At 44.6% G+C, this 24,495-nt stretch overlaps 1 protein-coding gene across 3 annotated transcripts in view; it reads left to right on the top strand.

The window, feature by feature from the left end:
- ADAMTS17 (ADAM metallopeptidase with thrombospondin type 1 motif 17) overlaps positions 1-24,495 on the top strand; it is a 350,376-nt gene that overhangs the window by 201,230 nt on the left and 124,651 nt on the right. For 2 of the 3 annotated variants that reach the window (XM_079912254.1, XM_079912256.1), the window contains 2 exons: positions 15,269-15,373; positions 16,384-16,529. In XM_079912254.1, coding sequence (XP_079768380.1) covers positions 15,269-15,373; positions 16,384-16,529 — 251 coding nt within the window. The remainder of the gene's footprint in view (positions 1-15,268; positions 15,374-16,383; positions 16,530-24,495) is intronic. The other variant, XM_079912255.1, reaches the window with a different exon arrangement.

Below are 24,495 nucleotides of genomic sequence, written 5' to 3'. Positions count from 1 at the left end.
ATCGCATCTTTCATGTCTGTCTGCAGAATGCGGGTATTGTAAGGCACAAAGCTGTGTGTGGAAATATGAACTACCAAAGGAAAAAAAAAATTGGCATCAATAGCTGGCATTTGTTGCAGAAGTTATTGGCAAATATAGCTGTCTCCTCTTTTAGCCAATGGTAATGTGATGGTTTTAATTCAGTAAAGCATTTCAAGAAAGTCCAAACATTAAAAGTTATAAACATTGGATGGTAAATATTTATTAGAAAGGGGAAATGAACTTTATGCAATTAGCCCAATCCATCTTTTTTTATGATTACAAGTTCCTCCTGTCTACGTCAGCAAAGTCACTTGCAAAGCAAAGTCATTATTTAACAAGACTTAAAGCTATTTAAGCTCAGATATTCTGCCAGGTGAAACAGAGGGTGAGAAGGCCGGAAGTAGTTATTATCAGCTGAGAGGAAGAGTGTGCCATTGCTACCGGAGACAGAAGCAAGAAGTGGGGAGTTAGGGCAACGTTCTGCCAAGGATCATGGCATCACAAAGCCCTCAACCCTTTTCAATATGAAAGAGAAATTTATCTCTCCCCCCTCCTCACCTGGTTCCTAGAGATTCTTAGTTGAAAGGTGCTATGTAATGACCACTCGTCCCTGCATCCTTCCTGCATCTCAGCAAAACATGCCACCATCACTGCTCCAAAGCCCATGCCTGACTGCCCCACAGGGAAAGGAAGGTGCTGGGAAGTGATGCATAACAGCCTCATTGGTTGACTTGAGCAGGGGTGTGCCAATGTGTCATGGCGTGCACAGTGGACTGAGATGTGCATATTATGCTGTTTTTTTAAAAAAATATTGAGCACAGAAGCTATAAGCCAGTTGTTGCAGGAAGGCAACAGTGTCTAGAATGGTAATCAGCATTAGAGGGTCTTATGCATTCTTTTCTACCTAATGTTCGCTCCTTTGCTCTTTTCCATTTATTTCTCCTGGCCTTCAGCACACCATGGAGGTGCTGTCCATATCACACAGTGGTTAAAAAGATGGGTTCTCCAGTCATGCTGCCCAGGGTCATGTCCTGCCTCCATCTCTTGAGCATGTTACGTAGTCTCTCTATGCCTCCGTTTTCTAATCTGCAAAATGGGAAAAATAATTCTACTTACAGAGCATAGAGTTGTTATGAGAGTTAAGTAACAAATGAACTAGAGCACTTAGCACACAGTAGGTGCTCAGTAAACATTAGCTATATCATTTTTTCCATCAACTCATTTCCTGGAGTCAGTGGTAGAGGAGATGCTGTTTAGCTGACAGTCTCGTTGCCTGGTCCTTTTCTGCATCTGTCCCTGTCTGTCCTCTCCACTCCTCCTGCCACTCTGGGAGCCTGTAACCTCCAGGAATTGCTCTCCAGGGTCCAGCATCTCTCTCTTGGTGTGCTTCCAGTCCCAAGGCTGGGAAGCCTCTTTCTGTCCTTTCCCAAGTCCCAGGGAGACTCTCATGGTCATCTTGATGGATGGAGATCCCTGTGGTGTCCAGGAAGCTCAGGGTGTTGGAATTCCACCTTGGAACCAACAGTATTCTTTTCTCTAATGTTGGTCATTTCTAAACCTGGTGGGTCATTAGAATCTCCTCCAGAGAATGGCAGCAGTGTGTGTGCCTCACTCCGGACCTTCTGTGTTAGAATCTCTGGAGGACGGGCTTCAGCTATTTCTTTTTATTCAGCTTCCCCGGAGATTCTCAGGCTCAGCCTGGTTTGGGAACTTCTGATCTAAATGAAACCTGCCCCTTTAATGCCAATGTACCTGGCCGGGGGCGGTGGGGTGGGGTGGCTGGTGGAACAGGAGCCTTGCCCTGCTCCTCTCAGAGAGACAGGGCCTGGCTGGACACCAGGTCAAAAGCCGCCTTGCCTGCCTCAGTCTCGGCTTCCTGCCCAGCATCTGCCACCTCTCTCAGAACTGTTGAACTTCGGCAGTACATGGCCCCAATTTTCCGGAAGTGTTTGAACCTTTGCAGTGGACTGCCTCCTCACAGAGCTCTCCAGACTTTGCAAGTTGTGTGTTATCCTTCACTTCTTGCCCACCCTCCTTGCCAGCTGAGTGCCCAGTGCCCCAGCCCTACCCTCACCCAGCAGCACCCACCCCAAGTGTCCCCAGCCAGGTGACAGACTCTGCAACCTTCAGGAACATGGAAGGAGTGACCGGCCTTCCAGAAGTGGGGCTGGCACGCTGGCCTGGGGTAAGGCTTCAAACCACAGTAGTTATGTGTGGAAATTTTGGATGAATAATTTTTCATCCAGCTCTTAGCATTTTATCTCCCTTTTGGCTTATGTTATCAGCAACAGATTTCTGAGGACTTTTACATAACCGTTCCCTTCAGTATTGTCTTGAATCAGAGCTGCTCTCCAAACAGTACATGAAGAGTGTCAAAATAACCTTGAGAGTACTTAGGAGGGAGACCACCAGGTGAAGAAAACGACAAAGCCTTGAAGGCACGAGCAGTCATGTCTTTGTCCTGGGAAATTCAGACCTTCCCCGCATTTCCATGGTACTCCAAGGAAGGAAGCTCAGCCCAGCCTTATTTGTCATGCAGCACCTTGAGGACTTCTGCGCACGACTTTCAACAAACCTTAAATGTGGCTAGTGACGTAACAGATGCTAGAACCAGGGAGCCATTTTCTTTTCCTTGCTCTTTGGACTGGACCCACGGCTTTCCATTTCATTTAAGCCAAAGATTAAGCTACCCAACAATGCTTGCTGATAAAACACCTTAGGCAGAGGGCACAGAGCAGTCCATTCCACCGCAAATAAGAGACAGGGATGAGCTCTGAGGGCCGGCTGACAGGATGGAAGATCGAAGGTGGGGGGCGGGGGAGTGGGGAGAGGAAATTGGGGACCCATAGGCAGTATAACCAATGGGTAAGAGTGTGTTCTGGGGTCAGGACAGGTTCCAGCCCTGCGGCTTGGGCAGGTCACTTAATTCTATTTCCTCGTCTGCAAAACGTGAGTAGTGATAGTTTCTGTCTCATGAAGTTGTGTGAGTAGTAGTAAGGAATTCTGGTAAAGCTTTTAGCCTGATGCCTGGGCTGGGTAAATGCTTAGAATGTGTCAGCTTTTCTGTGTCTTTGCTGAAGCCTTGCACTGCTTGACATATGAATTTATTTGTTCATTCATTCATTGGTTGATTCACTCAGCATGTCTTCTTTGGGTCTGTACCATGTGCTGCCAGATGTGTGCTAATGAGATGAGGAGGCGATAAGACACAGCTGCTGCCCCCTGGGAGTTCAGGATCGAGGGGTGAGGGTGTGGGAGGTGAGACACATGGGACTGTCAGCCACAGGACCAGTTAGGTTGGAGCACTCTTAGAACCCATCAGGGTTCTTCCTGGTGGGAATGGAGAAAAGGAGGAAAGACTTCACAAGGGTGGGGAAGGATATGGCAGGTGATTTCCTGGCTCTCTGTTAAGATAATTTAGCCCTGGTCCCTTCCCTGGCCTGAGTTCTCTTGAGGGCAGGCAGCAGGTCATGCTCGCTCTCCATGCTCTGTCTCCAGTAGGGGTGAACAGCCTGCAGGGAGGTGGGCCTGGAGCAGGGCCAGCGAGGTCACCGAGTGTCTGTGGGCTATGGGTAGTCAGGTGCAGACAGGGAAAAGTGAAGGGCAGGAGCTAAACAAAGGTGGAGCTGTGTCGTAGGGGTTTTAGTCCTGAAGGGAGTGATGTATGGTTTAAGTCAAGATCTGTGTTTTCAGAAGATTTTGCAAGTGTGTTGAACATGAAAAAGGTTATAGTCAAGAAGACCTTTGAGGAACTATTGCAGCTGTCCAGCTGAAAGAGGAAGAGGATAAAACAAGGCAGTGGCATTGAGCGTGAAAAGAAAGAATTCACTCTGGAAAAGCCACATTTGCCATTTTTAATTTGTCTAATCAATTCTTTGTAAATATGCACTGTGAGCACTAAATAATTACAACAAAGACCATCTCCACCACAGATGGTTGGTTGGTTATCTGTGTGACTTTTCAGAATTATTTTCTGAATAATCAATATATGCCCAAGGTATAAAATCCAAAATTAACCATTTATATGTTTCCTTTTTCATGCTAATATTAGCATGCTACCATACTGATGTGCATCTTGCTTTTTTTTTCTTAACAGTACATTTTAGAGTTGTTTAATACAAATGAAAATTGAGTTGCCCCATGTTTGTTTTTTTATTTTTTTACCACAGATTGTGTTATTTTTAAAACTTTTTATTGTGAGGTAATTTTAGACTTAAAGAAGAGTTACAAAAATAGTACAGAAAGTATACACTTTTTACCCAGCTTCCTTCTCTGTTCACATCTTACATTATCAAAGTCAGGAAATTACTGTGGTATGATCTTAACTAACATACATTTCAGATTTCACCAGTTTCCTCACTATTCTCCTTTTTCTGTACCAGGGTCCCATTTTGCATTTAGTTGTCAGGTCTTCTTTGTCTCCTCCAATCTGTGGCAGTTCCCCAGTCTTTCTGGGTCTCTCATGACCTTGACACTTGAAGAGTACCAGTTTGGGTTTGTCTGATGTTTTCTTGGTGCTTGGATTGGCGTTACGCATTATCAAGGAGACCACAGAGATGCCGTGGTCTTATTACTGGTGCTGTTACTCTCAGTCACCTGGTTAAGGTGGTGTCTTGCAGTCTTCTCCACTGTAACTTACTGGTTTTCCTTTTGTTATTACTTTTGAGTTCATCTGCATCCGAGTATCCTGATCCCAGCGCTATTGACATCTGGGTCTGGATCATTCTTTGTTGTGGGGTTATTTTGTGCCCAGTAGGATGTTTAGTCTCTACCGGCTATAAGTCAGGAGCATCCCCCTATTTGGGACAACCGAAAAAAGTCTTCAGATGTTGCCAAATTCCTCTGGGGCGGGGTGGAGGGTGTGTGTGCAAAATTGCCCCCAATTGAAAGCCATTAATGTATAAGGTAAATACCTAGAAGTGGGTTAAAGGTCATTTTTGCACATATATATATTTTTGTAATTTTATTCACCTGTAACACAATATGAAATACACAGAAAAGTGCTCAAATCATAAATGTACAGTCACATTCATTGCCCACAAACTGAACACACCAGCATAACCAGCATGAAGAAGTACAGCGTTTCAACAATTCCAGCAGCCCTCCAAAGCCCCCTTCTGTTCACTAACCCCCAGTGATAATTACTATCTTAATTTCTGATCCCACAGATTAGTCTGCCTGTCTTTTAACTTTATGTGAAATCAGGTTCATGCCTCCATTGTTGATAGATGTTGCCAGATTGACCTCCCGCAAAAGCTTATCTGTTTACCATCCCACAAACACCACTTGGAGGTGCCCGATTCCCACACCTTCTCCCAGTCTATCTGAGCTGTGCCAATCTGAACAGTCAAGAAATGAGCCTGTTGCAAGTTGAATGGCATTTCTCTTGTAGTAAGTTTGAGCATTTCTTCATATATTAAAAATATATAAAAAATTAAAGTTGTGTTATCTTTTCTGTGAACTGTCTTCTTAAATCTTTTTTATATTGTATTATTGATTTTTTTTTAGTAATTTGTTAGAAGTTTTAATTACTAAGGAAATTGGCTCTTTAGCTGAAATATGAGTTGCAAATGTTCTTTTTTTCCAGTTGATTTGTTTTTTATTTTGTTTATCATATTTTATGTTAGGCAGAAGTGTGCATGTGTGTGTGTGCATGTAAAGTGAAATATATGTCTCTTCTTAAGGCTTCTGGTTTTGTGCCATGTTTAGAAAGGTCTTCCCGCTCCTAAACTGTAAATAAATTGAATTCTTATGGTTTCTTCTAGTACTTTTATGGTTTAATTTTTATGTTTAAATCCTTAATCCAGCAGTCATTTATTTTAGGGTAGGGTGTGAGGTAGGGGTCCAACCTCACTTTCCTTCCAGATGGCTACTCAGGTGGCTCCATACCATTTGTTGAATAATTTAATTCTCCCCATAAATTTGAAATGCCATCTTTATAATATACATTTCTGTATGTCTCATTTTTAAATATATTTTTATATTTTTTTTAATATTTCTGGATTTTCCAGTCTGTTCCACTAGTGTAATCATGTACCTCTTAATATTTACATACTGTGGCTTTATAAAATATTTTAATACACTAAACATATGCTTTTTCACAATTGTACTGGCTATTATTTCTTGTTTATTTTTCCATATGGTCTTTAGAATCTGGTTGTTTAATTCTAAATTGCATTGGTATTTTAAATTCCCTTACATTAGTTTATAGATTAACTTAGGGAAAAATATATAATTTTGTACTTTAAGTCTTTCTACATAGTGTTCCTTTACATCCATTCAAGATGACTTCCCTCCCTGACTCAGGGGAATTTTAAAGTTTTTTTTTTTTTTTTTTAATGTAGATCTTACAAGTTTCTTAATATATTTATTCCTATGGAATGTTTTTTTCCTATTTAATGGGTCTTTTATTCCATCTTTGAAATTGGTTGTATTTTGTATTCATAAAGAGCTTTGATTACAGTATCTTAGTTTTATACTTAGCCATCTTACTGAATTCTTTTAGAGATTATAACAGTTGAGTCATTTGGGTTTTCTAGTTATATAACTCCATATTCGCCCCTAATGCTTTCTCTCACCTAAAATAACACTAACAGTTGTGATAATGGACACCTTTTTCTTCTTCCTGACTTTAATAAGAATGCTTCTCATGTTTCCCCATGAGATAGATATTTTATCAAGTTAAGGAAATATCCATTTATTTATATTTTATTTTGTTAAGAGTTTTAATAAGAGATTGTGATTGAATTTTATTAAATGTCTTTTTAGCATCCATGGAACGATCTGGATGATTATTATGGTTTATCCAGTCACTTTTTCCCCCCAAAGAGCCAACTCTTATATTTTTCTATGGTTTTTCTGTTTCCTAAGTAATAAATTTCTCCTTTTATCTTTATTAATTTATTGTTTTCTATAAGAAAATATTGTCCCCTTTCAAACTTCTTGAAATGGACACTTAATTTATTTTCTTCTTGTTTATTGATATGAGTATTTGAGACTCTGAATATTCCTTAAAGCACTTTATTTGTCACGATATCTGTGTTTTCACCTTTATTATTTTCTTTATCTGCAACTTTGGTTACGACTTTCCCTTTGACCCAGGAGTTGCTTAAACTGAGATTCTATTGCTTTTACTGCATGCTGTGGATTAAAAGCAAGCCATTTGTTTCATGCCAAGGGGAAAGTGTTACACAGGGCATGAATATCAGGAGACAGGGATATTGAGACTGTCTCCTATCACTAAGTCAGGGAACTCTTTATTCTACATGGTATATCTTCTACATCAGCTAGTTTCTTCTCAAATGTTGCCTCTGTCCCATTCTTTCTATTCCCTTTTTCCAGGACTATGATTAGACACATCCATCAGTATTTCTCACTCTGTCTATCATATCTCTTAACCCACTTTTTTTATTTCCCTCCTCCTTTTCTCTCCATGCTGCATTCTGTATAATTTCTTCATATCTATTTCCTAGTCACTAAATCTCTCTTTCAGTGGTGCCAAAAACCATTGATTTTCTTCAACAATTATATATTTGATTTTTTAAAGTTCTTTCTAGTTTTTTTTCCAAATTTGCCTGATCATATTCAATAGTATCTTGCTGCTAGCTTGTTTATGTGATCTCATCTTCTATTTTTTAAGACATTTTATAGAGTTATTGTATATTCAGTATCTGATAAGTCTATTATCAAAACACTATGAGAATTTAAATCTTTTTCTTGTTGTTTCTGCCATCTGTCACTCATGTTTCCATGCTTGATTGTGAGTTTACATTTTATTGATGATAACCATGAAATTCTGAGAGCCTGAGTGGTGACTGCTTTTCTTCAGGGAGAATTTGTATTTATCTCAATGAAAGCCAGGAGATGCCACCAATCCTTCTAGGACTGGTAAACAGTCTTCCAGATTCCCTGGTCTAATCTGGGTGTCTCAGGTAGAGCTTGTGACCTTGCCACCAGCCCAAAACTTATTCTGCCAGCTCTAGTTTCAAGATCAGTGCTGGCCCTCAGGGAAATGCACCCCTTGTATGTGCTTAGCACAGATTGGAATATGTTTGTAAGTAGGTATAAATATAGCCATGTGTGTATTTTGTATTTGCTTCCTTGAATAGTTCTTTTTACTTCTGATGAGCTCAGCAATAAGAATTGTGTTTTATTACAACACCTCACTATTTGTATAGTGGAGGAGCAGCCCAGCCTCCCTCAGGGTATCTATTCTGACATTTGCCAGAAGCAAAAGTGCCTCAGGCACACTTCTCTTTAGAGTTCTACTGTTTCCTAACTCCGTGAACATGATGAAATGAATGCATTTCCACCTCCAAGCCTTCCTTTCCATTCCCTCCACCACTCAATTTTATTCTTTTTCTTAGTGGTTAACATTTTACCTTTAAAATTTCTTATGTCTCAGTTATGTTTATCTGTTATGTTTTCTCCTCCCCCAGCTAGAAAAGATGACAAAATTGGGATATATGGACAATCTCCTATTGCCCCCACCCCACTGCACCTTCTTTTCCAGGCTGTTCTTATCAATATTATTTCTGCCTCACCTGGGGTGTATCATCTGCATTCTGTTCTCCAGCTTCAACCCTCCATTGTTTTTGTTCGATGCTTTGATCAGTGCTGACTTCCAATCCTTTTATCATGAGTTTTCCATCCATTTCTTTGTTGACAGAAGTTCATCCTTTAGTATTTTCTCCAAAAGAGGATTTAACTCTTTATATGTTCAAAAATGTTTTTCTGTTACCTAAATACTTGAGCAACAGTTCAGTTGCTAGTAACTTCCTGGGTCACATTTTGTTTCCTTGTATCTTTCTAAACATTACTGCCTTCTGGCAGTGAATGCTGCTGTAGAGAAATGTGCTTGTAGCTTAATATCTTTTCCCATCATCCGTGACCTGGTCTCTTTTTGGGGGGGAGGGGGCGGTGGGCTGGCTGCCTTAAATATCTTTTTGCTTTATCTGAGATCCAGTAACTTCATTGGGACATGCCTCTGTGTTCATCATTCTTTGTCTTTTTCCCTGGAACAGAGCTTTGCTTTTCAATCTGAGTCTGAGATCTTCTTTCATTTCAGGATAGGTCTTGAATTTATATTCAAATACCTCTCCTGTTACATTACTTTAGTTCTCTTCTTTAGGAGTCCCATACTTCTTACCCGGCTTGGGGTCCTTGACCTCCACAATCATCTGCCTCCTCACTGGAAAAGTGGAAAAATAGAGAAAGTCCATCCTGCCTGCTTCCTACTTATGCTTATGTCAGCTCTCCTTTATGTGTCTTCCATATCTGTCATTTCCTCTTAATTGTTTTGAATTATTCATTTCTATTTTTATTGTATTCACTTTTTCTCAATCATCAACTCCATGTACCTCCCTGTGTGTTCAGTAGTGTGTCTTTTCTTTATGCTGCTTTCACTTTAGTTATCATTGGTCATCTGATTTTATTTTCTGTTACATTTCTTGATCAAGTTCTAATAGCTCATATTTTATCTCCTTTGACATGACTGTCTTTTCCCTTAGTTCTTGTGTATTAGCTTTTTGCAAATGCAAAAGAAAAGACACAATTACTGTGTTTTTAAAACATTAATAGTACTATGCTTGCACATTATTTTTAGCCATTCCATGATCATATTGTCTGATGAGTATTCTTCATCTGCTTTCTCCCTCCTGTTTTTTCTCCCTTTTTTATTTACAGTATCTTAGTATAGATCCTGTACTGCTTCTTTTCTACTATTGTTCACCTCTGAGTTACTCTTGGACCAGCTATTTATAGGATGTTCACGTCAGGGAGAAGGAGGGCTGCTTCCAGGCTATCAGAAACTCTCCTTATGAGAGGGGTGTGTGTGTGTGTGTGTGTGTGTGTGTGTCCCAACTTACAGAGACTGCTCACCATGCAGAGTCTCTCTCCTGTTTGAGGTATGACTTCCTGCACGTATGTTTTATCCTTATATTTCCTTGTGAAGCTCTGATTTCCCTGCTTTTACCTTGTGATAAGTTGAGTCCAGATAACCTTACATCACTGTCTAAGCATTTATTTACTTATTTAATAGTTTTATTGAATTATAACATGCATACAGAAAAGTACATAAATCCCTAAGTTTAGAGCTTGATCAGTTTTTATAAAGTGAATGCACCTACGTAGGCACCACATGGGTCAAGAACCAGAATATGAACCTTGATAAGTAAACTCCCAGTCCTGTGTTTCTGACTCAGCTCAGGGCCCTTGGTGTCCACAAACATCTGCCTCCTCGTTGGAAAAGTGGGAAATATACAAACAGCTCATGCAGCTCAATATCAAAAAAAACAAACAACCCAATCAAAAGGGCAGAAGATCTAAATAGATATTTCTCCAAAGAAGACACACAGATGGCCAAAAAGTACATGAAAAGATGCTCAACATCACTATTATTATTTGAGAAATGCAAATCAAAACTACAATGAGTTATCACCTCACACGGGTCAGAATGGCCATCATTAAGAAATCTACAAGCAATAAATGCTGAAGAGAGTGTGGAGAAAAGGGAACCCTCCTACACTGTTGGTGGGAATGTAAATTAGTATAACCATTATGGAGAACAGTCTGGAGATTCCTTAAACAACTAAATATAGAACTACCATATGATCCAGCAATCCCACTCCAGGTCATATATCCGGAGAAAACCATAATTCGAAAAAATACATGCACCCCAATATTCACTGCAGCACTAGCCAAGCACATGACTTTTACAATAGCCAAGTCATGGAAGCAACCTAAATGTCCATTGTCAGAGGAATGGATAAAGAAGAGATATATATATATACACACACACAATGGAATATTACTCAGCCATGAAAAGAACAAAATAGGGACTTCTCTGGTGGCGCAGTGGTTAAGAATCTGCCTGTCAAGGCAGGGGACACGGGTTCGATCCCTGCTCCGGGAAGATCCCACATGCCGTGGAGCAAGTAAGCCTGTGTGCCACAACTACTGAAGCCCATGCGCCTAGAGCCCGTGCTCTGAAACAAAGAGAAGCCACCACAATGAGAAGCCCGCGCACTGCAACAAAGAGTAGCCCCCACTCGACGCAACTAGAGAAAGCCCGCGTGCAGCAACGAAGACCCAACACAACAACAACAAAAATGAACAAAATAATGCCATTTGCAGCAACATGGATGGGCCTAGAGATTGTCATACTGAATGAAGTCAGACAGAGAAAGACAAATATCATATGATATATCTTATGTGTAGAATCTAAAAAAAAAAAAATGGTACAAGTGAACTTATTTACAAAACAGAAATACAGTCACAGGTGTAGAAAATAAACTTATGGTTACTGGGGGGGATAGAGGGGTGGATAAATTGGGAGATTGGGATTGATATATACAGACTACTATATATAAAATATGTAACTAATAAGGATCTACTGTATAGCACAGGGAATGCTACTCAGTACTCTGTAATGACCTATATGGGAAAAGAATCTGAAAAAGAGTAGCTATATGTATATGTATAACTGATTCACTTTACCGTACACCTGACACTAACACAACATTGTAAATCAACTATACTCCAATAAAAAAATTTTTTAAAAGAAAGAAAATACTGCACATTTTGGTTCTAATTTAACAGTACACACTCAACTGGGGAAACCCAAAGAATTTCACCTATGGTCACTAATAAAGGCATGAGTCCAAGTATTGCCACTCTCTCTGCCTGCATCTTGCCTTGGCCTCCCTGAGTGAGCCCTTAAGACTTGCTCTAATTATTGCAGGACCTATGAGTAATAAACTCATCTACTTCAAAAAAAGAAAAAACAAAAAGTGGGAAAAAATAGAGAAAGCCCTGCCTCCCAGGGCTTTCATGAGCCTCAGGATGACAGACGTCAGAGCACTTTGTCCTTTGTAAAGCGTGACGTGAATGCCAGCTATCCATCTAGAAGTCATCACAGTGACAAGCATTGGTGTGGTCCACCCCATTTGTTCAGCTGTGAAAATGAATCACAGAAAGGCAGTTGCTTGGCTTGGGCGCACAGAGCAATGCTGGTGGCCAAGCTGAGGTCAGAGGCTACAGCTTTACAGTCACCTTTTCTGCTCATCCTCGTCTGTTTTTAAACTGACTTCCAACACTGTAGTTTTCTCTTACTCATTTTTGAACTTCATATACATGGAGTCGTATAGTATCCCATTGTTCTAATAGACCATAATTTACCTGTTCTGCTGTTGGTATGTGCTTGGGTTGTTTCCATCTTGGGAACTAATACAAATACTGTGGCTGTGAACATTCTTGACAATGTTTTTGGTGAACGTACACACACATTTCTGTTTGATACAAACCTAGGAGTGGAATTGCTGGTATTGCTTTTCTTCAGCTTTAGTAAGTACTGTCAAAGAGTTTTCCAAAGTTGTGGAACTAAGAATCTCATCATCAGTTTATGAGACACTTGGTATTCTTACATCCTTGCTGACACTTGGTATTCTCCATCTCTTTCGTTCTAGCCACTTTGGTCAGTGTGAAGAGGTAGCTGGTTGGTTTTGTTTGTTTGTTTCTATTTTTTAGCTGGTTGGTTTTAATTTGCTTTTCTCTGATGACTAATGAAACTGAGCATCTTTTCATGTTTTCTGGCCATCCTGTATGTTTATATATCCTTTTATGTGAAATGTTTGTTCAAATCTTTTGCCCATTCTTCTATTGGGTCTTTTTCTTGATTGATCAGTAGGAGTTTTAGGGGTTTGTTTTATATATATTCTGGATACAAATCTTTGTTGGTTCTGTGCCTTACAAATCTCTCTCCCATTGCAAACATCTCTCACTTTCTTACAGTTGTCTTTGATAAACAGAAGTCCTTCATTTTGGGACTTCCTAGTGGTCCAGTGGTTAAGAATCCGCCTGCCAATGCAGGGGATATGGGTTAAATCCCTGGTCCGGGAAGATCCCCCATACCGCAGGGCAACTAAGCCTGTGCATCACAACTACTGAGCCAGTGCTCTAGAGCACACGAGCTGCAACTACTGAGCCCGTGCGCCACAACTAATGAAGCCCGCTCACTCTGGGGCCTGTGTGCCGAAACTACAGAGCCCGTGTGCTGCAACTACTGAAGCCTGCGCACCTAGACCCCGTGCTCTACTATGAGAGAAGCCACCGTGATGAGAAGCCTGCGCACTGCAACAAAGAGTAGCCCCTGCTCGCCGCAGCCAGAGAAAAGCCTGCACGCAGCAATGAAGACCCAGCGCAGCCAAAAAAAAAAAAAGTTCTTCATTTTAACATTTCCCTACTCCAGCTCATTTTAATATTTAATATTAAATAGTATGATTAATAGTATAATTAGTATAATAGTATAATAAATAGTATAATTCATAAATTTTTTTCCTTTATGGCTAGTACTTTTTTTGTTCTGTTTAAGAAATCTTTGCCTGAACTCATTCTCCTTTTCTTTGATGATTAGAAAAGTTACGAGAAAACACTGTCTATAAAGCTCACACACCACTGTCTTCCTCTCTCTCCTAAGGGGCAATTAGGTCTCCTACTCCTAAACACTCCTACCCCATAAATTCACCTCCTGGGCCCGCCTTGTCTCATGAATACGTGTCCACACACTGACACCATGCTCTGGAAGAGCTCTTAGGTCAAAGTGCATGAAATCACACACTTAACAAGGTGCCGTTGGTCTTTATGGGGACCAGCTGGTGCTGTGCTCCAGCCACTCATCCTGTTACCACTCCATTGAGAGGCGGACAATAATGGGAATGTGGAGGCTTTTCTGAACCCAAATGTGCAAAATTCCACTCGACTCATCAACTTCTTTAGGGGCACAGAGCAGCTCTGACATACTTGAAAAATGAAAAAGGGCTGTGGGCTGTTCTGAGCTCATTGTCAAGCCTGCGGTTCTGCTTTCCCTCCCTTTGCGCCTTTGTTTCTGTCCCTTCAACATCTAAACATTTTCCAACTTTGGACAGCACAGTTGCGCGTCTCCTCTGCGCAGATGTTCGCGATTACTTGGAACAGCCGGCCTCTATACTGAGTCCTCACACCCTCACGAGCCCCGCAGGGACTGCCCTGAGCTGTACGTGGGGACCCTGCCTGAGGTGTACCCTCCGGTCCACGGCCGCGCCCTGGAGGATGGAGCCTTCAGGCATTGTCGCCATGATTGGGTCTGGCATCCTGGAAGCACTGCATCTTTCAAAGAGCCTTAAGTACATCTGTTCTCAATTTTTAGACCACAAGGCGAGGATTTGGGTGCAAGGAGTTTATCTGGGAAGTGATCCCAGGAAGCACTGTGAGGGGGCAGGGAAATGAGGGGCGATCAAGCAAGGTGCACTGGTGGGCGGACAACAGACCACCCCTGGGACCTTGCCAGATGTGTGGACCTTGCCTCAGAGCCATTCCACCCAGGGACGGGTGTCCAGCTCCCATCCCTTGTGTTTAAGGGTTGCTCCGTGGCCAGAGAACAGCTTCTAACAGGCAGATCAGGGAAGCAGCAGGACATGTGGGGGGACGGTGTCTGCCCTGAGTCCTGCAGGGGAGACCGAGGCAGATGGGGAGGACACCAGCCATATCTGCTTCAGTTATTTTGATAAAGTGTCTCATTCTGAGTACTTTACCCATGTCCAAGTTTCCCATTAATACAAATGGGAAAATGGGAGTCTGTGTTTTTAAATGCTTTTTCTTGTTTTAGTAGAATTATTTTAATTGTATATTCGTGGATGGTAAGAAACTCTCTAGGTGAAATAGTATAAGAAATCACAGGTGGCTCAGCGGAGCTAGCAAGCAGGTGACCTCAGGGAGGATTGAAGTTTGCCTCTTTAACCCCAGGGCAGCCCTGAGCCTACATCACCTGTTGGGTTCTCACTCCTGAGGCCGCATAGCAGCTGCACCAGCCTCAGCTCCAGTGCGAGCCCGCCCTGAGGAGGCTTGGTTGCTGAGGTTCTTTTCCCATGCGCTCTGTAGGACCGGTGGGAATCTGCTTTGTACCTTCCTACATTGAATGTATCTGCTTGTTAAGGGCTCCCAGGCCCCAGCCTGCATCGGATGCTAGTGCAGGAACTGCTGAGCTCAACCTCCAGGAGGTGAGCCCTCCTAGGAGTAAATGCATGGAATTTTGTTGAGCTAAATGAACTAGTTGAAATGATGCATCTATTTTTTTTGATATCCAGATACATGACCCTCCTTCTTCCCCTCATGTTTCAAATCCCAAATCCAAACCGGTCAGGGAGTCCCACCTTCCGGCCCCATTGTGACCTGTGTGCGGAGTTCTCGGCAGTCATGTTCCTTCCCTTGTCAGCAGCATCTGATGTGCGCTGGACTGTGGTGCCTGGTGGAAGGAGATACATCCTGCAAAACCAAACTGGACCCTCCCCTGGATGGCACAGAGTGTGGGGCAGACAAGGTAACCCAGCTTCTCACTGCCCCCAGCAGGCAACCCCATATCCCCTGCACATTGGCACCTCTTCTGAAAGGTGGTCCGCACTGCACTCAGGAGCCCCTGAAGCACCCCCGGGCCACCCCAGAAATTCCATGGAGCCCACTTAAGGCACAGAGGGATATGTTCAGCTCTCTCCTGTTTTTCTTATACAGGAATCATTTATTCAATATTTTTATTAAATTAACTCCTTTTGTCACATGAGTGAATTTACTTAAAACTTTTATATCAGTAGACCGTAAATGGAAAAACAGGATCACTTGCCGTGCAGAAAAGGCTGTCGTAAGATGATTTTAATGAGAACAATACTAGCGGTTAAGAGCGCCAGTCTTCAGCCTGATCTTCATTAACAGGAGAGACTGGCAAGTGTTAGGAGAGGTGTTCAGGACCAGCAGCCACAGCCTAAGGCTTTCTCTCTAGTCTTATTGTACGAACTGAAAGAGTTGCTGTGATCAGGACCATTAAGTCACATCTCCTGCCCCAGGGTTTGTGCCACACACGTTGGGAAATTATTTTCAAGGATTGGCTTTCTCTTATCCTCAGAAAGAGCCGAGGTTCTCCCACGTGGCACCAGCTGTATCATCTCCAAGCACCAATCCCAACCCTGAAGTTCAGAACTACAGAGCCAGGAAATACTGCCTTTCAGAAAGAGACTCACATTAAACAGTTTGCAGAAGATAGGTTTCTCCATGAGCCATGTGAATTCATCCTTTTTCTGGGAATTTAGAGAACCTCCACTGAACACATTCACGTGGAAGTTTAGGGCAAAATCCAAACCCCAGAGCCATAGCAGTGTCAGGTTGGATATGGAAGGAATGTCACCAATGTCACCAGAGTTAGCAAACTTACACACCCCGAAATAGTCTACTTCTGTGTAAATTAACAAAAATTGGGTTTCGGAGGCGTGGTGTTTTCTCACATGGAGGGGATCTCAGTTTTCAGTGAGTAAGCAGGTTTGCTGCCCTGCTGTGTTTCAGTGGTGCCGCGCGGGGGAGTGTGTGAACAAGACGCCCATCCCGGAGCACGTGGATGGAGACTGGAGCCTGTGGGGCAGCTGGAGCATGTGCAGCCGCACGTGTGGCACGGGAGCCCGCTTCCGGCAGAGGAAATGCGACAACCCTCCGTAAGTCCCCCTGACCAGCCTTCTCCAGGGTGCGTGGATCGGGGTTTCCAAACTGCAGCTCGCATTGCCTTGCAGAGCAGGGTCTGTCTCCCGCTGTTGATTTGAGCTGAAGGAAAGTGAACTTGAACCGAAGGTTCAGGTTGCCAGGCATTGTGTGCATCAGATGGCATCTCAGCTCAAACAGAACTCTCTCTGTAACAGAGATGCAGTAAGTCCTGTGGGGAGCTGGCTACCCTTCCTTGCGTGGGCCCTGGTAGAACCGTTTCTCATCCAGCTGGAAGAGAATCCCTCCCGGCCTGCTTCCTGGCTGCCTTAGACAAGGGTTATCCCAGGGAAGCTGGCAGACCTTCGGAAAAGTGAGGCTGACCTTCAAATTGGTTATGCTAATCTGGGAGCAGCCTGGCTGTTGATAAGTTGCAAAGCATTTGTGGGTTCCACTCTTTTGTATCCAAATATCTTTCACCTGTCCTGTTAGAACTGTTTGACAGAAAATAGTTTTTTAGTTTTGTTTCCTCATAGGCTTCCTTTTATTGACTATGATGATGCCATAATCCTTGTTCACCTCTACACATTTGTTCCAAAAAACTCAGGGCTAGATCTTATGCTTAACTGTAATAATTCCTTTATCACAGGTTTATTTTTTCTCCTTTTCTCTTGAAATTTCCCATTTTAAATATTTCTTTAAATTATCTGTTTTACATCTTGTGTGCCATCACATTAATTTTTGAAAATGAGCAAGTTATAAATTATGACCGAAAGGAAATGGTTTATATCTACAATTAAATCGTATTGATGAATAATTAGCAAACCTCTCCTGTATTTAAAAATTCTAATGTCCAATGTGTATCCCAAACCAATTAAATCACAAACTCTGCAGGTGGGGCCGAGGAATCAGATGTGCCAAATCTCTCTGGGCGACTCCAACGACCAGCCAAGGTTGAGAACCTCCAGATTAAAGGAAAACTTACGCTCACAGTTTAGTCAATGTCAGGAACACTGTATTTTCTGGTAGTGCTGTAAGCATTGGCATTATGTATTGTCTTATTAAAACTTTTCCCTCCAGCACCCAGCAGAGTGCCTGACAGATAGTAGGTAGGTATTTAATCTTTTAGAAGTGAATTCTTAATTAAAAGCATAGGTGGTATATTAGGATTTTCCAGAGAGGCAGAACCAATAGCCATATACGTATGATTTATTATTGGCTCACATGGTTATGGAGGCTGAGCAATTCCGTGATCTGCCACATGCAAGCTGAAGGCCCAGGTATAATTCAGTCTGAGTCTGAAGGCCTGAGGACCAGGGGAGCCCATGATGTAAATCCCAGTCCAAGGGCAGGAGAAGATGAGAGGAGACATTGCAGCCCAAACAGTGAGGCCTCCTTCTGCCTTTTGTTCTAATCAGGCCCTCAGTGGATTGGGTGATGCCCACCCACACTGGGGAGGGCAACTACTCTAGGAGTCCACTAATCCAAATGCTAATCTCATCTGGAAACACCCTCACAAACACCCCCAGGGAGAATTTTTAGTCTCGGCATCCCATGGCCAGTCAAGTTGGTACATAAAATTTGCCATCATAGATGGGTAGATGATTAGAAAACCTATTTAGCTAAGTGGTGAGAGGTTAATAGTGGCTTCAGTTTTTCCATTTCTCTGTGATGATGTTAAAATAGTTCCACCTCTCGCCCAAAGAAGAGAGCTCTGGGTTTGGAATCATGGTTTGGAGATTTGGGCCTGGTTTGGTTGGTTATTGGTCGTGTGACCTCAAGGAAGACCCTTCTCTCTCTGGGCCTCAGCTTCCTCCTTTACAGGGAGCTGGCATGGTATAGTAGGAAGAGCCAGGCTTCAAAGCCAGAACAGACAAGGCTTCAACTCCCAGGGCCACTTTTTTTTTTTTTTTTTTTTGCAGTACACGGGCCTCTCACTGCTGTGGCCTCTCCCATTGTGGAGCACAGGCTCCAGACGCACAGGCTCAGTGGCCATGGCTCACAGGCCTAGCCGCTCCACGGCATGTGGGATCTTCCTGGACCGGGGCACGAACCCGTGTCCCCTGCATCGGCAGGCGGACTCCCAACCACTGCGCCACCAGGGAAGCCCTCAGGGCCACTTGTTATAGCAACAGGCAGCTGTTACCTTCCTATCCATCTAAAAATTGGAAAAATCCATGGGAATGCATGTAAAGTACATGATCTGTATTTACCACACGGCCCCTCTGGATATTAGCACCAGGAGAAGAACAGGGGCAAGACCACATGCCCTACCTCCTACCTCGCAGCACTGTTTTGAGGCTCAGAGGAGAAAGGATTTGTTAAGTGCAGAGCACAGTTTGCAAAGGCTGTGGCTGTCATGGGTGCTTCATGTTTGTGATTGGAGCTCAGGTGCTCTGGCCAAGGACTGCTCTCCTTTGGCACATTACATACATCATCCCAGGTCAGGTGACACCCAGTAAATGTCATAGTAGGGGAATATCTGACCCTTTAAATACCTCTGGAAGGACTCTGTGTCCCAAGATGGTCAACAATAGGATTGTGTTTAGGTGAAGGCATCCTTGCAAGAATAAGATGTTATCAATGCTGAGCAAATGTGTTAGGCACAATTTTCATGGGACCTGATTTTGTGTTTTGTGAAGATGACGTCGGCTAAGGCGCACCCACCCCCGCAACCATGCTTCGGCTCTGCCCATTGTCCCCACCCCAGCTGCTTTCTCTGTTCTGGGCACAGGGGCATTTTGTGAGAGGAGGCTCCTAGAGACCCCTGAGTTCAGAGGGCTGAGTGAACATACCCCCCACCCTGGCCTGTACTGCCATGGGATTTCCCATGCTGCATCCTCACCCCACCCCTCCAGGCCCATTAGCCCCATAAAGAAGCTGTTCTGGAAATCCCAAAGTTGTTTTAAAAACCTTCTTCCATTCCTCTGCTTTATCAAGTGGCCCCCAACTGGCGGTCATGAACTTCATCTCTCCTTGTCCCCTTCCTACATCTTATCATTGAGGAATGGGGAATCTGTAGGACTACCGCATGTGGACAGCTGAGGGGTTTTATGGGTCTCAGCACATCAGGTGGTTGTGGGCTCTGACACACCTCCAGGAGGGAAGTCTTCCAGCAACACCCCGTGGGGCAGGGCAACTGGAGAAGGACCCGAGAGAGAACACCCTCCTCGGAGATGCCTCTCAACATGTGGCCTTCAATAAACCTGCACAGGGCCCTAACTCAGGGCCAGGGACCCTGCTTGGTGTACACTTAAGATAAGCAAAACTGGATAAAGTCCCCACCCCCCTATAGGGGCATAGTCCCGCCAACTGCCCTTGGTTTTCTCCTGGACACCTCAAACCTGATGGTTCCTAAGCTGCGATCTCTCCTCCCCCAAACTCCCCTCCCAGCCCACGTCCCCCTCAGTAAATAGCACCACCAGCTGTTGCACAGGTCGAGTTCAAAGCCCCTGAGTGCATGCATGGCCCCTTGTCCCCTCTCTACCTCCTCCATCTCTGATAATGATAAGAACAGGGCACGCAGGGCCCTGTCTAGGTGCCAGGTTCCCTTCTAGACATTTGCACATAGTAAATCACCTAAATTTGTCATAAGGGAGAGGCGTCTTTTTTGTCCCCTTTGCACATGTTAAAAATTGAATCATATGGAGGTTAGGTAACTTGCTGCAGGTCACACAGCTGGGCAACGGCCGGTCAGGTTTGGACCCAGTGGCGAGGCTCCAGTGTCCTTTCGGACGATCAGCATCAGCCTCCCTGCTTCCCACATGATCCCCCCGGCCCCCAAATTCATTCTCCACAGAAAGCCAGAGACATCCACTTACCAGTAAAGCCAATTATACCTCTTCCTGCTTCAGCCCTTTTGTTCACTCCCCGCTGCACTTAGAATGAACTCCATGCTCTTCACCGTGGCCCCTGTATTAGTTTCCTGTGACTGCCATAATAAATTACCAGGACTTGGTGTCTTTTTTTTTAATTTATTTTATTTTTTATTTATTTATTTTTGGCTGTGTTGTGTCTTCGTTGCTTTGCGTGGGCTTTCTCTAGTTGCAGTGAGTGGGGGCTACCCTTCATTGCGGTGCGCTGGCTTCTCATTGCAGTGGCTTCTCTTGTTGCAGAGCACGGGCTCTAAGCTCACGGGCTTCAGTAGTTGTGGCTCGCGGGCTGTAGAGAACAGGCTCAGTAGTGTGGCGCACAGGCTTAGTTGCTCTGCGGCATGTGGGATCTTCCCAGACCAGGGATCAAACCTGTGTCCCCTGCGCTGGCAGGCGGATTCTTAACCACTGCACCACCAGGGAAGTCCCTTGGTGTCTTAAAACAATATAAATTTATCCTCTCACAGTTCTGGAAACCAGGAGTTTGAAGTCAAGGTGTCAGCAGGATTGATTCCTTCCTGAAACTCTGAAGGAGAATCCATTGCTCTCCTGTCCCCTTGCCCTTGGTGGCTGCCGGCCTTCTCTGCCCTATAGACTTACCACTCTAGCCTCTGCCCCTGCCTTCATGTGGACGTCTTCTCTGTGCTTCTCCTCACCACCTCTTCTCAGGACACTGGCCATTGGGTTTAGGGGCCACCCTAATCCAGGATGATCTCATCTCATAATTATGAGATCCTGATGATATCTAGCAAGACCCTTTTCCCAGTTAAGGTCACATTTGCAGGTTCTGGGTGGGTTTGTCTTTGCAGGGAAGGTACCACCCTATTCAACCTACTGCACCTCCTTTCTGTTGTCAGACACAACGCCCCAACCTCCGGACCTGGGTCGGTGCTCCTTTCCCTCTTCCAGGATTCCTTTGCCCTCTTTGTGTCTTCTCTTCAGACAGGTCTCCTCCCCTGACCACCCTGCCTGAGGTGGGTGCCTGCTCTACACGCTCTCTCTGCACCCTTTCCTAACGTTACAGGTATTATAATGATTTATAATTACTCATATGCATTTGCTCACTTGTTTTCACTGTGTCCTCCCCCACTGACCTTTGAGCTGTTGGGCCCCATCCTCCTTCCATGCCCACAGCAGACCAGCCCTCTGTAATGTGTACTTGACCACCTGACTGTCTAGGCGCATGCTTGCTGAGAAAAAGCAAACTTTCTGATCTTCCAGTGCTGCAAAACACACATCTAATATTGTCTTTCCTTAAAAAACACAAAGGTTATTGTGAATTATTATGCCAAGGAGGTGGGTCACCAGGTAGGCCCCTTCCCTTGCACCATCTAGCCTCACTGAGGCCCACAAGCTGTGAACAGCCAGGAATGGGGTCCAGGTGCCCCTGGGCATGAGGGCCATCTTCACCTGTGCCTTCCCTGCCCCAGTGAGGCTGTGCTCACAGCTAGAGGTGCTCAGAGCCATCTCAAGAGCAAGCTCCAAACATAATCTGGCTTTGTTTATTCCAAGTGAGAGAAACAATATGTTTTTGCTCCTATCATAGTTACGCCTTGGTAGTCGGTCCAGTCTTTTGCAATAAGAGTGTAGCTCCATTTCCTGTTCTGAAGCAACAGGCTCTTTTTCCCCTGTAGTTTTCTACAAGGTTTCTCACCTTCATGGAACCACCCAGGTGAACGGGAAGAGAAGAGGCTGGCCTTGGGGGGCAGCTTTGCAGCAGTCCTGGTTCCCTCCCAGGGAGATGCAGGAGCAGAGAGGGTTTGCTGAAGTCCAGGCAGTAGCTGTCAGCCTGCTTTTGCAGAATGGCCTGAGGTGGTGATTGTTACAAAGCACAGCTGATGGAGGCCCCAAGCCAAGCTCTGACCAAAACAACGTCCTCTCCCGGCTCACTCCTTAAATCACCAGGCTCACTGCCTTGAGATTTCCCAAGAATGTCCAAATCTCACTGCTATGTACATCTCCTACTTGGAACTCTCCCACCACCCTCTCCCCACCCCCTTCACTTTATATTCCTGGCACCTTTCCCATCTTCTGCAGCTGGTTTATTCACTGTCCAAAATACTGGCAAAAGAGTCCCCCCATTTTTTTCTCTAGTCTTGGTCTTTACAGCTATTGGAATTTTTATTTCTTGCCAACTAACATCAAGGCTTTGGGGACCATCCGTGTTTTTAATCCAGCTTCCTAAGCTTGTCCTTTCCTGACATAATTTGTGTCGCTGTCAGTGGGAGATTTTGCCAAAAGACTGCAATGCAGAGAGTTCATCTCTAATGTGAGTTCTGGTACCCCATCAGGAGGCTTGTGTTTGGGGGATGGCTGGGGAGTAGGGTGGGGAGAAAAGGCTCCATTGATCTTGTGTGAAAAGCCAGCTCTGCACAGGAAGGATGGGGAGGTGAGTGGATCTTAGAAGCAGGAGTGCGTTAGGGTCACCACACAGCGTCCACACCCTGAGCATCAGGAAGGAAAGCAGCCCACCTCCTCCCAAGACCCTGGGGAGTGAAGTTATGTTCCTGTAATGGCTTTTTGCTTCCACAGTGAAACCCCCATACGTGTGCTTTTAACGTATCAGGTACTCACAGGGATAGTTTTTAAAAATCACAGTTTTCTGCACTTGAGCCTAAGTTCCATGTGTTACTTGGTGCTTTTCAGAGGAGGCCTTAACACTAGGATGGCAGCTGCCCTGCGGGGGCATTAGTAGCCCTGCAGCACTTTGATCCCGCGGCTGTGCCCTGCTTGCTCCTCGGAGCTCTTGGTGCAAGAACAGGAGGCAGAACCGCTGAAGTCACCCTGTCTCTGGGTGGTGAGCGGATCTTAACCACTGTGGTGGCTTTATCTTCTGATCTACCTTCATTCAATAGAGCAGAGCAAAAAACCCAAAAGCGCTGCCGCTCAGCTGCCTCTTGCTCTTCCTTCCACCTGAATGCTGCCTGTCATCCAGGGAAAGGGCAGACCTGCTGTCTGTGATGCTGATCATCTGAGCAGACCTTCGTGCTTCCCTGCACTGTGCTGGGTCTGCCTGGGGCCCTTGGGACCCACCTGGCAGGAGCCGGTCCTACCCAACAGGAGCTCAGAGGGACTCGGCTTTCTCTCCGAATTTTCTCTCCGCTTTCCAGGTTCTCCCCCCAGCCTCTCTACCTTATGCTTTTCCTTGTTTTAAACATCTATCTGATGGTGTAATGTGCAGAAAGGGCACCTACCCTTGAGTATGTGGCTCCCAGCACAGCACTGCTCATCACGGTGGAGCGCATGTGCTGGGCATGCATGCAGGTGCGTGTTGGCTCCTGGTGCGTGTGTGACAGGGTGAGGGCCTGGTTTGCAGAGTGGCCATGCCATCCCCTTGCCCTGAGCAGCAGTAAGCTTCCACCTGCCCCCAGCCTCCCCAGTGCTCGGTGCTGTATGTCTTTTCCACTCTGACCGTTCTGGTGGGTGTGTAGTGGTATCTTGTTGAGGTTGTCCTGTGCGTTTCTTTCATAAGCAGTGAGGCTGAGCATCTGATTGTGTCTGTAGTTGCCACTTGGATATCCTTTCCTGTGACCTGCCTGTTCCAGTCATTTGGGTTTATGTCTAAACTCCTACTGTTGCAAGAAGGGGGACCCCTTCCAGGGCCCAAAAGTGGGCTCTTGTCTAACACTCGGAAATGAACTGTCCGAGGAATCACACATGTTGACAAAGCAAGAGACTTTATTGGGAAGGGGTGCCCAGGCGGAGAGCAGCAGGGTAAGAGAACCCAGGAGGACTGCTCTGCCACGTGGCTCGCAGTCTTGGGTTTTAGGGTGATGGGATTAGTTCCCGGGTTGTCTCTGGCCAATCATTCTGACTCAGGGTCCTTCCTGGTGGCACGTGCATTGCTCAGCCAAGATGGATTCCAGCGAGAAGGATTCTGGGAGGTTGGCAGGACATATGGAATGGCATCTCCTCTCTCCTTCTGACCTTTCCCGAATTCTTCTGGATGGTGGTAGCTTGTTAGTTCTACATCCCTTACCAGGACCTCATGTTGTAAGATAACTCATGCAGGTGGTTACTGTGGTGCCTGACTGGCGCAGGCACTGGTTTCTGGTTTCTGACAGTGGTTCTGACACTGTTCTGACACTGGTTTCTGACAGTGGTTCCCCTA

Source organism: Stenella coeruleoalba, assembly GCF_951394435.1.
Source record: "Stenella coeruleoalba genome assembly, chromosome: 2".
NCBI lineage: Eukaryota > Metazoa > Chordata > Mammalia > Artiodactyla > Delphinidae > Stenella > Stenella coeruleoalba.
This window is presented reverse-complemented; position numbering and strand designations above follow the sequence as displayed.